The 12,752-nt window shown below is 44.8% G+C and overlaps 1 protein-coding gene across 1 annotated transcript in view; it reads left to right on the plus strand.

Moving 5' to 3' along the window:
• Positions 1-12,752, plus strand: part of FRAS1 (Fraser extracellular matrix complex subunit 1) — a 312,388-nt gene that overhangs the window by 238,286 nt on the left and 61,350 nt on the right. Inside the window, exons 34-40 of the mRNA XM_045017440.1 lie at positions 135-167; positions 979-1,110; positions 2,331-2,456; positions 3,387-3,634; positions 8,356-8,507; positions 10,422-10,584; positions 11,812-11,944. Of these exons, the coding sequence (XP_044873375.1) occupies positions 135-167; positions 979-1,110; positions 2,331-2,456; positions 3,387-3,634; positions 8,356-8,507; positions 10,422-10,584; positions 11,812-11,944 (987 nt within the window). The remainder of the gene's footprint in view (positions 1-134; positions 168-978; positions 1,111-2,330; positions 2,457-3,386; positions 3,635-8,355; positions 8,508-10,421; positions 10,585-11,811; positions 11,945-12,752) is intronic.

Below are 12,752 nucleotides of genomic sequence, written 5' to 3' on the forward strand. Positions count from 1 at the left end.
ATAAAGCTGCCTTCATAAAATGTCAGGAAAGATGCTCAAGTTTTTGTTGAAAACAAAATGGATTTAAATCCATGTGACCCTGTTTTTTCCTATGCTAGTAATAAAAGTGCTCTACTTTGTTCCCCCCCCTGCAGGTCTCCCGGAGTCGGTGAACTTCAGTTTCACAGGTATATAAATCACTATTCTTTCACTGGCATAAGGGTCATGGTACTTTTTCCTTCCTGTTAATGTCCTTTGCCTTACCTCTCCCTGCCTGCCCCCTGCCCGCCCGGCTCCTCTTTCAAGGACTTATGAGTGTTGAGTAAAAGTCTGTGAAAGTAAAAGTGCACCTGAAATACTTGACGGTTGTTTTCACAAATTGTGGATTAATGTGCATGGAAGACAATGACTCCTTGGTGGGAGCCAGGAGTCGGTTTTCTTAATAGCAGATACACCTCTTTTCTAACCATTAATTCAAACCCTGCAGGTCATACTCGGTCAAAAATCCCATTGACATGAGTGAGGACAGCAAAGTTTGACTCAATGATTGTTAAATGTAGTATGGAAACATTTCAGATAACTGAAGTATGTAATAACTTGTTACCTTGTTTAAGCCTTTTCAATGTGCTGCCGAACACGGGCAAGCCAAGTATCCCTTATTCTGGATAACCCATGTGTGTTCTGGCTCCAGACTGCAGCCTGTGATAGAGAGAGGCGTACACCTGTGCGTACGCACACATGGAATCAGCACTGCTCTTCTAGTACGTTAGGACTGCCAGAGACGGATTAGGGATAAAGGAAGACACTGTTTTTTCAGAATTTCTGAATTATGTAGCCTTGTGTCTGGAAGGTAATTAGAGGGGGATGAGGCAAGAAATTACTGTGGCTCCGACAATCAGTGGTGAAAAGCAGACAGCCTGGAATGCGTTTTTAGTTGCGTTTCAACTTGTGTCGTTTAAACAAATCCGTTAATGCAGATGTGTTTACATTTGGGTGTAGTGTCTGATGGAGAACATACCACCCCTGAGCTGATGTTTACCATTCACTTGCTCTCGACTAATGAGCAGCCCCCGGTGTTCCAGATGACAGCTCCATTTCTGGAGGTCAGCCAGGGTGGCAAGGCTACAATTGGTAAGGAGCCAGGAGGGCGTGTAGCAAAGGCACTATTCTGAACTAGCACGACTGACGGGATTACTCTGAGAAAATGCTGAACAGGCTGGGTTCGTCGCCATGAGCCCAGCACATGCGGCGGGTTCGAATTCCGGTGGGGGCCCATCTCTTTTGCTAGGGGCTAGATCAGGGGTGGGCAAACTTTTTGGCCTGAGGGCCTCATCGGGTTTCATAAATTGTATGGAGGGCCGGTTAGGAGAGGGGGTCGTGGCCTGGCCCCCACCTCCTATCTGCCCCCTCCCGGACCCCAGAGCATTGCACCAGCGGCAGAGCGAGCTGAGGCCACGGGGGAGGGGGAACAGCAGGGGAGGGGCCAGGGGCTAGCCTCCTGGGGCCAGGAGCTTGGGGGCTGGGCAGGAGGGTCCCACGGGCTGTAGTTTGCCCACCTCTGGGCTAGATTGTGGTATTTAGCCCACAACCTGCTTTGGCGGCAGTGCTGAACCCAACACCTCCATTCCAAGAGCTCAACAAGCACAAACTGCTGCACCTCTTGGAAGGGTCCAGCATGTACCCCTTCCCCGTGGCTTCGTCTGTTCGCCACCCTCTCCCCCTTTTGGCAGAGCTGCTGCTAAGGGAGCATCGTGCTTGCGGTCCCTGTGTTCTGCCTAGTCCAGGGGCTGCATTCTGACCTGCTCTGGTGGGCTGTGCAAGGCAGGAGGGCTCCCCACTCTCCCCCTCACATTGTATTGCCACAGGGGCAGGGGGTGGACACTGGCCCGGTATTAGTGATGTAGCAGATAACACTGCCTGGTCTCCGAGAACTGCTAGGCTAGGGAAGTTTTGCATTGTTATAGATGGACTCACTGACCCACTCGCACTGCATCATGGGGCCGCCTGACGCATGAACAGCTGGATGCGGTCCCCTCCCACATGGTTCGGAGTTGAAGGTCATGCTAGCTGTCTCTTGTAAGGCTGATTGGCAATAACGTCTCCATCTGAACGCATGACCTCAGCATCACCAGGGACAAATTGTCTCCAGGCAGGCAGACGCACAGACATTTGTGTGGAGGAGAGCTCCAGAATTACATTAATTTTAAAATACAAACTCAATTAGAGCCCATTAATTTCTGTCATTTAATGCATGTAAAATTGCATATGCTAGACCTGCTCCTTTTAAGGGAAGGTTCGCTGTACAGCAGATCACAGCTCCGACACTAGTGCTGTGTATTCCCCCGATGCAGGGATACAGCTGGCAGTAAGTGACGCAGACTCAGCTCCTGAAGATCTCTTCTTTGAGCTGGTGGAACCTCCTCACCATGGTGTTCTGCTCAGGTATAACGCTGGGGTCCACGAGCACATGAAAGCAGGTGAGTTGAGCAGGAAGAGGAGGAATTCAAGTTGGGGGAAGTCACCAAGTGCAATATATTTTCCCTATCTATGTGTTTTTGTTAATTTTTAATACGCAGTTGAGCTAGGATCTGTTAATAACACATTGCTGGTAATTGCCTGTCACAAGCTCTTCAGAGAGCCAGCTGAGTGTTATTTATTATTTTCAGAGCACTGAATACGTTCACTAAAGCTGGGCAGGAAACAGTTTACCTGTCCCCCAGAAATGTTCCCATTCTATATCTGGATGAAACCGAGACCTTTCAAAATTTGCCATGGAGAGAGAGAGACCCACCCCTGAGTAGCCAGTAGCCCAGTGGTTTGGGCATTCAGCTGGAAAGGGGGAGACTCGGCTTCAAGTCCCAGCTCTGTTGATCCAGGAGGCAGCTTCACCTAGTGGGTAGGGCACTGAACTGGGACTCAGGAGATCTGGGTTCTATTGCTGGCTTAGCAGCATCTGGCCTGCTGGTTGACCTTGGGCAAGTTTTTTTTCCCATCTGTAAAATGGGGATAATGGGAAAGCCATGCAAAGAATAGCTAGGGAGGGAGTAGCCCTGGTGTTGGAAGCCTTAGCAAGAGATGTGGATTTTAGAAGGACGTGGAAGGAAAAGAAGACTGCTGCGCTGACGAGAAGTGGGAAAGTTTGTTAGTAAAATATTACTCATTTTGTCACGGGTTTTCCTGTGCTACCGTGAAGGTCATGGCTTCTCCCTGCATACATTCTAGTTCATTAATGAAACCTTCAGATAGAATCAGTGCTCACACAGCGGTAAGGGATGCATCAAATACCTCATAAGTATGTGCTCACGTGCTTTGCTTCTTCTGGGACTGAGACATTTGATCTGAACTTCAAGTATTAATTTCATGCAGCGGATAGAGTCATCACTGTTTTTATATTTCTTTTTGGGAAGGAGACACCTTCACGTATGAGGATGTCACCCAAAATGCTTTACAGTATGTCCACGATGGCTCATCAGTAGCAGAGGACAGCATGGAAATCTCCGTAACCGACGGCGTTACCACTGCAACAACGGTGCTGAAAGTCGAAGTGTCCTTGATGGATAGCGATGGTCCCCGGCTGGCCCCTGGCTGCTCGTTGACCGTCACAGTGGCTAGCAAAAGCTTTGTGACTCTCTCCCGATCACACCTTGCTTACACTGTAAGCGTGTATCCATTCCTTGCTAAACCCAATGCATTCAGCTAGCTTCCTTCCCCTCAGGAGACCGCTGCACCTTCAGGATGTTGATACTTGTCAAATACTTCAGCCTTTTACTATACCCTGCCTACAGCTGCCAAAAAGGGGATGATGAACTCTTTCATCCTACCAGGTTTTTGAGGCTATGCATATTTGACTGAAGTAAAGGTGAACTGCAAAGCAAAAAATGAAAATTGGGTTAATCCCATATTTATGCACTAAACACCCACACTAACCAGGCCTGTAGGTTTGCTCAGCAATAATCTTTTTTAAACTTCTTTACCCTCCCTGATATTTACTGGCTCTTCCTAGTTTGCTAAAGAATGACCTGGAATTCTGTGAGATCATGCTGTGATACGTTGCTCGCGTACGCCATGAGTTTTCCAGTATCGCTGGTGTCACAGAAGTGTGGTGCTTTGCTAGACGCAGTGGATTTAGTAGCAGTGGAATTAGCGGTAGATTTCATGGAAGGGACCTGTACACAAGCTTCACAATTTAAGGGACTACAAGCATTTTAATGGCCTATTTTCAGGGCTTATATAACTTAATTGTAAAAAAAAAAAAAAAAAGGCTTTGGGTAGAAATATGGGACATAGCCATATAAAGGTGTCAGATCCAGAAAGCAATATTATTGCACCATTTCTCCAAAAAATCTCCTTGGTCTCTTTCAAGTTTTACAGATTTAAATAACATACAACAGTTCATGTGTTGGTCCCAGGATATCAGAGACAAAGCGGCCGAGGTAATATCTTTGATTGGACCAGCCTCTCTTGGTGAGAAAGACAAGTGTTCGAGCATACACCGAGTGAGATATTACCTCATCCTCCTTGTGCTGAAGTTCACTCCTTTTATAAATAAATAAATAAAACAAAGCCAAGGAATGATTTCCCCCCTCATGTATTAATATCTGTTGAGACAATATTATGTCCTATAAAAATCACGAAATTATAGAAGTATATTGAATTAATAGACCATTGCAGCTTGAAAATTGTTCATCTGACAGATTAAAATGGCCCCGGGGGAGTCTTTCCTGCTTATTAACAGCATGTCTTGCTCTGCATTTTAAAGTACTAGCCCTTTGGATACTTTGTATAGGTTTGAATGAGCTCCTGGAATATATTCTTATTGTACCTAATAGTCCAGAAAGGCACCCAGGGTCAAATTCACGCCTGTCGAGGTGGCTACTACAAAGTCCACACACCGCTTAAGTCGAAGTGCCTCAGGAGCCTAAGTCCCATTTTCATAAGTGATTTAGGGCCAGAGATACTAAGGTATTTAAGCACCTAAAGAGGCAGATAGGTGCCTATGGCATTTACAAAAGCGCCTAAGCAGGGTAGCATCCCATGTGTAGTTGTTTCCACTGACTTAAATGGGAGCGAGGTACCTAAGTGGCAAAAATACCCCACCTCAGGGCAGCGAGGCTCGTAGCTCAGGTCAGCAAGCTCATGGAGCTCGTGCTGTGGGGCTAAGAAGAGCAGTGTAGACATTCCTGCTTGTGCTGCAGCCCCGCCTCTGAAAATAGGTGATCATGGAGGATCTCGGAGCCCAGGCTGCAGCTCAAGTTGGAACAGCTCCACTGCCATTTTCAGCCCCATAGCACAAGCCCCACATGACATGGGCTCTCAGATGCGCCGCTGTGGGGTTGTTTTTTTGTTTTTCAGTTAGACACACTCTTCGGCACTTCTGTAAATCCAGCCAGGTGCCAATCTGCATTTTTTTAAGTGCCTAAATTTCACTGAAAATCTGGCCTGTAGGCCCATAGGAGCCTATTTTTAATTGAACGTCAATGGAACTTAGGTTCCGAAGCGCCTGTGTCTCTTTTGAGAATAGGACCTAGGCACTTCTGAAAGTGTTACCTCATATCTGCAAAGCTCTTTGAACATGAAACGTGCTCGGTGTTATCGTGAGCGCTAGGAAGGGGACAAGGCTCCAACGAGCACAGTTGGGATGGGGGTTTTTTGGAGTGTGTGTTGAGGAAAAACAGCAATGGGAACTATCGCAAAGTTTTCATTGGGGAGGCAGAACAACTGTCCTGTGGTGGTTTCTGGATGAGGGAAAGCAACACCGGGAGCCGTCATACAAGTTTTTGCGGAGAAGACGCGGGGAGGGAGGGGTAGGAGTTTGAGCAAGACAGGAGGCTGCAGTGCAGTGATTGGAGTCACTGGGAGTTTGTAGAGGATGCGGTTGTAGGAGTCCCATCCATATCTTATATAATGGATTAAAGCTGACAACTTGTAAATTAGGTTGGGGGAGTTATAATTTCCTCTTCAGGTTCTGATGAAGACACAGAATACTTGATCCTATGCTCCCTTGGTTTAAAATGCCACTAGCTCACTTCTACAGCTGTGTAATTGACTTGCCTGTTCTTTGTTCTGCAAATAACGTACATATACCTTAGAGAGACAAGGTGGGCGAGCTAATATCTTTTATTGGACCAACTTCTGTGGATGAATGAGACAAGCTTTGAAACTACACAGAACTCTTCTTCAGGTCTGGGAAAGGTACTCAAGCTTCACAGCTAAATACAAGGTGCAATAGATTGTTTAGCATAAATAGTTGTGATCAGGGCATTTAGTGCCGTGGATGAGATACACCATGTGTTGTGATAGGCATGTATAGGACCCATGGATCTTGAAAGGTGTGTTGTGAGGGGTGTTGATCATTGTAGTAGTGGCTATATGTCTGCAGGTTTTGCATCTGTTGTTATGGCAGGGTCTGGTGCTTCTTTGAGTTGGTGGGGCCTGGTCTTTAGGGAGCTTGTTTCTGATAATGAGCTTGGCAAGGTTGGAGGATTGTCTGAAGGCCAGAAGACGGGGTTTGGGTTGTACTTGAGTGATGACTGTGCTGATTGTAATTGTTTGCTGATCTCTCATACGGGTGCCAGTGCGGAGTGATAGGTGATAACTAGAGGTGTGCAGTCGAAGGGGTTTTTTTTTGTTTTCCATATTGAAGCAAGTTCTCTCAGTGTGTCTGGTTGGTCTGTTCCATGATGCAATCTATTTCTCTGGTAGTCTGTCCCTGTTTGGTGAAGGCTGTTTTAAGTGTGTTAAGATGTATATCCCGAACTTTCTCCTCAGAGCATATTCTGTGGTATCTGAGCGTCTGGCTGTAGATAACAGATTTCTTGATGTGTTTGGGTGGTTACTGGATCTATGAAGATAGGTGTGGTGAGCCATGGGTTTCTTGTATATAGTTGTCTGTAGGGTTCCATTGTTGAAGCTGATCATGGTGTCCAGGAGGTTGATGTCCTAGAGGGTATCCTGTCATACTCTTAGAAATAACAGCCTTTTGTAGCTTTGTATGTCCAGTATGACAGTACTGACAACCCCAAACATTCAAAAATCATCACTTGGGCTGAAAAATCTCAAGCCTTTTTAAAAAATAATACATGGGCTTTTTTTCCTTTGCTTTCTGGTTTCTAGGGTCATGTTTTCAGGCTTTTCTCTGCCTCCATGAAGGCTAGAAACACCTTTTAAAAAAATGAAAGCAGATTCTCACATAATCATGTGAGTGCAGGAGCTGAGACTGTAAGAGAAGCACCAGTGTGGCAAGAGTTGGCATCACTGGTGTGATTTCACGAACATTGCGTAATTACAGAAACCAATGTCACTTAGGCTGATGTCACTCAATGAGGTTTCCACAGGGTAGTTAGGGGATTTCACTTGTAGTTATAGGGTTAAATCACCACTCAGTGCACTGAAAATTTTATGTTAAGATATTTTTTCAGATTTGCATTAACTACAGTGTTGGGAAATCCTTTTTAAAAAGGCCCAGGAAAAGAGATCCGAGTACTGACGCACTTTAATACATTAAAAGGGATTGCAGGTGCCATCAGTTTAATAGCACTGTTTGTGGTGGAGGAAGGTGAAATGATCAAAAGTCGACATTAGGCGTCTGATTTTTGTGGGCACTCAAATCTTATGTAAAAAAATAAATCTTGCTCTCTGAATGTATGTAATGAAAGTCTATGGGTCAAAACCTGCTTTTCTTACTTCCATTGAAGTCAGTGGAATTACACTTGTGGGTAAGGGAAAGAGGCTTATTCATTTGTATGTTGAGGTTACCGTGACTTAAAACTTTGACACTGTGGTACATGTTGTCACCTGAAACTTTTTAATAAAGATGCAGATGTAAATATAATATCATACAGTTGGATACACATAATATAGTTAAATTGGCCAAATGCAGCTCTTAAGTGTGCCAGGGTAAATCCAGAACTAATCCATTGATTTCAATAGAGTTTGCTCCAGATTTACATTGGTGTAACTAAGAGCTGAATTCAGCCCAGTCTCTGTATATTCTCTTTGCCAAATAGAAATTATATTTCAGTCCATCTTTTGTGGGGAGGAGGCAGCAACTGGGTATTATTGGGAAGGTAAATTCTACTTGGCGTTTAATGTGATTTGAAAATAAAATACGCTAGATTTATACCCGTGTGTGTGTGAGTGTGAGACAGAGATAGATAGAACACATCTCAGTTATGAGAAAATGAAGGTACATTTTGTGCCAAATTCTCAGCAGGTATAAATCAGTACGCTCCATTGAAATCAAAGGTGCTCCATCGATTTACATAAGTTGCAGATCTAGCCCAATATCTATATATTTCACCACTTGACTTTTTTCTTTCATGTTCACCATAAAGAAACAAAAGCAAATACTGCTGTCTGGCTTGCTTTTCTTATTAGGATAATAATTCTGCTGACTCGAAAATAAGAATTCAGTTAATTTCTCTGCCCATGTATGGCACCCTCATGCGGACAACACCTGGGCAGCATGCTGAGGAGCTTTCTGAGGTTTATAATTTCACCATGGAAGATATCAACAACCAGAGAATCAGGTAATAAACAGGTATTTTTCACCACACCGTATCTTCTTGGGCTCAATGAGAATTCCAGAGCACCATCTGCAGGGAACATATGTTATTAATGTTGGGATATAAAGTATTTATAAATGATAGCAGAGATGATGTCTCATAACTACACTGTTGTATCTTGTATTAAAAATGGCTATGATTGTGTATACAAAATAGAGTATTTTTGTACTCTGACAGTAGCTTGAACGTCTTCAAAATCTGTCTATTTGTTGTTTTGATTTTTTAGTTAGGCAATACCAAATATGATGATATAAAAGAAAAAAATCCTTTACTTGAAATAGTTCCAGTCATAAAACATTTGACACCTAATTCATGCCTCTCCTGTACTTCACTGATATTATGTGAACAGTGTTATCCTCTTGCTATAGCTCCAGCAGGAAGCAGTGTTTTCTGACTGTCTATGCTGAAAAAGTGATTCAACAAAAATGATTAGGGGGCATGGAACGGCTGCCATATGAGGAGAGATTAATAAGACTGGGACTTTTCAGCTTGGAAAAGGGACGACTAAGGGAGGATATGATACAGGACTATAAAATCATGACTGGTGCAGAGAAAGTAAATAAAGAAGTGTTATTTACTCCTCCTCATAACACAAGAACTAGGGGTCACCAAATGAAATTAATAGGCAGCAGATTAAAACAAAAGGAAGTATTTTTTCACACAATGCACAGTCAGCCTGGGGAACTCCTTGCCAGAGGATGTTGTGAAGGCCAAGACTATAACAGCGTTCAAAAATAACTAGATAAGTTCATGGAGGGATAGGTCCACTGATGGCTGTTAGCCAGGATGGGCAGGGATGGTGTCCCTCGCTTCTGTTTGCCAGAAGCTGGGGATGGATCGCTTGATGATTACCTGTTCTGTTCATTCGCTCTGGGCACCTGGCATTGGCCACTGTCCGCAGACAGGATACTGGGCTAGATGGACCTTTGGTCTGACCCAGTATGGCTGTTCTTATGTTAACAAACTGCACCACTGGTTTGTGGATTTTCCTTCCAGACAGGGTCAAAGCTGAGCCTGTCGTCGGCTCCTACACAGAAGGAGCCATTACTTGCTCTTGCTGCATGACACCAAACTAAGATCCATGCGTCGCTGTGTCCTTCCAACAATGTATATGTAGTTTCATACACAAGCACAGACTAGACTGAACAACTATTCACAGGGGAATTATACTGTCGGAACATTTGTGTATTAACATCAGCAAAGTGAAGGTTGAAGGTGGTAACGCTTAAGCACATAAATAAGTCAGTGAAGAAAAATCATGATAGAAACAGAGTAGGATTTTCAGAAGCGCTCAACATTGGCCTAACTCTGCTTCTACTGAAGATGATGGGAGTTTTGTTGACTTCAGTCAGAAGCAGAGGTAGGCCAATGCTGAGTGTTTTTTAAAATCACCCTCTATGTGTCTGCCAGGCAGGTGGACTGGAGACAAGTGTCCAGATTTAAAAGTTTAGAAGAAAAGAAAAATGAAACCATACTTCTTTCAGGAAGGGCAGGTTGGATCTGTTGGGACAATACTCTAGTTGTACAATAACCTTCACCTTCCGTGTTCTTCCCTAACCACCCCAGTTTTGGGTCCTGCTTTCCCTGAGAGTCTTTCAGTGCATGACTGCACATCAGGTTTGCAGTGCGCTATGTGAGGAACTGTCTGCATGTTCTTTCACTATGGCTGACTAGCCAGTACGCTCGGACCAGCCTTTTCCTGGTCAATACCACTCGCCCAATGACATGGGAAAATATTAGTTCTTTCTGGATGGACGAGATAAAGGGGGAAAGGACTGACTTGTTATCTCCTTGAAATGAGACATGTTCTTAAACATAGGAAGTGAAATCCTTTCAGCAGGTTGTCTGTGTGACTTACTGATCTGATTCTTGATACAGATACTCAGCTGAGTTTGAGACTGACAATCAGCCAGTCACAGATATTTTCCACTTCACCGTCTTTGATGCTGACAACAATCGGCTCGACAGCCAGACGTTTACCATCACTATTACATCTGTCCAGAACAAGCCTTCGATCATTGCTTTTGCTGACCTTATCACTGTGAGTAATTGCCCAGAATGCAGGAAGTTGTAGCAGGAGCATGTGTGATGTAAACAACGGCACAGTGGTTTTTCTGGCTGCCCTGCAACCAGAGTGAACTGGTGTCCAGTATAGATGCAAGAAAGCACTGTGTCACATATGCAATCTTGTATGTGTAAAGTGCTGTGAAACTATTTAACAGTGCCCCCATGTCCCAGAACCTCATCAAGTCATTTCCATTGTACACCGTGGGCCAGATCCTCCACTGGTGTAAATTGATATCAGTGGCAGGATGCTGCTTTCCACTTTTTGGGGATCTGGCTCATTGTATCAGCAGGTGACACACAAAAGGCCGGGATGGATGAACTGAAAAACATCTGGAAGTTTGGCTCAACATGGCGCATTTGAGAATGCTTCTCTGGACCCTTTGATGTGTTCTCCCTCCCTTCCCAGCTTTGCACTCCCTCTCCCTGGCCATCAAACGCTTCCCTTTCGGCCAACCACAACCCAGCCGGTCACTGTGACACTGCGGGGTACACTCTGCTGCTCCCATTGGACTGACACTAGCTCAGTGGCGTGCAGACCGCTGCGGGGGCAAGATAAGCTCTTACCCAACCTAACCCCAGCGTGACACTGGATGTTTATACCCATGGGTAGGGAGGAGCAGGAACTTGTATAAAACATACAGTGTCAGGGGAAGAATTGAGATTTACCCCCTGCAGACTCCAGCACTGACCTGTAGTAAGAATGAGCTAGAGCAGGGGTAGGCAACCTATGGCACAGGTGCCGAAGGTGGCACATGAGCCGATTTTCAGTGGCACTCACACTGCCTGGGTCCTGGCCACCGGTCCGGGGGGCTCTGCATTTTAATTTAATTTTAAATGAAGCTTCTTAAACATTTTAAAAACCTTATTTACTTTACATGCAATAATAGTTGAGTTATATATTATAGACTTCTAGAAAGAGACCTTCTAAAAAGGTTAAAATGCATTACTGGCCCGCGAAACCTTAAATTAGAGTGAATAAATGAAGACTCGGCACAGCACTTCTGAAAGGTTGCCGACCCCTGAGCTAGAGAATTCATGCAGAAACAGGTAAAGAGATAAGTTTAAGACACTCATGTGATGAAATCCTCCTTGAACTGATTATTAAGGCCATTTGGCAATGGTTATTGAACCTGGTTTTGTTTCTGAAGCATGTTTGTTCCTCTTCTTTTTACTTTGTGTGTGTGTTTTTTGTTTTTTTCAGGTTGATGAGGGAGGCAGGGTCCCACTGTCAGTTCACCATCTTCTAGGCACCGACTACGATACAGCCAAAGACACCCTAATGGTTACAATAATTACACTACCAATATATGGGTACATTGAAAACATAAGGACAGGTAAACTGTATCTATGCCTGTTTTCCCTTGTATTCGGTCAGGAAATGGGAACGCAGGAATTGCCAGAGTGGATGAGGCATGGGGTAGCTCCTGCGTCTGTCTCTGACAATGGCCAGCACCATCTGCTTCAGAGAAACCCCGCAGTCAGCAGTTGCGAGATAACCTGCCCCCAGGGAAAGTTTCCTTCTAACTCTCAAAAGTCAGAGGTTGTCTCAACAAAGGAGTTTACATCCTTTACAGAGACCTTGTGTAATTTTTAATATTTACTCTTCTAACTTGGGCGCTTCTTGTTATCCATAGAAATCCTTCCCTGACTCCAACTAAGAAATGTTGCACTGCAGTTTTAAAACTACCTAAGCTGCAAAGAAGCATGGCTGCTATTATTTCTCTTACTTAGCTGCAGGACCTAAGGTTTAGGTTCGCATATTATCCATGGACATTCCTCCTGGAACTTGTGCTCCTAAATCATGTAGATGCTCCTATCGGGAGTGGTTGGTTCCAGTGTCCTTTGCCTATAATTTCCTTTTCCCCCCTACGCTCTTTGTTCAGGGTGCTGATTGGTTGCTCCCCTGTATCCTGGAGTGGCTGCACCAAAGAACCCAGTGGCTTGACTCACAGACCCTGCGGGTCCCCCAAGTTCTGCACGTAGCTCGGGTATCTGATGCCTCTGCAGCAGCCCTTGCTTCCCTCTGGCTCTGATCCGGCTCGTTGGCAGTGCAGTTCCTTTGGAGCTGAGCTATCAGACTCCTCAGGCAGCACTTCCTGTTGGGATCCCCCTGTAAGGGGCAGTTCCCCAGCACAGAAGGAA

Source organism: Mauremys mutica, chromosome 5 (genome assembly GCF_020497125.1).
Source record: "Mauremys mutica isolate MM-2020 ecotype Southern chromosome 5, ASM2049712v1, whole genome shotgun sequence".
NCBI classification, from domain to species: domain Eukaryota; kingdom Metazoa; phylum Chordata; order Testudines; family Geoemydidae; genus Mauremys; species Mauremys mutica.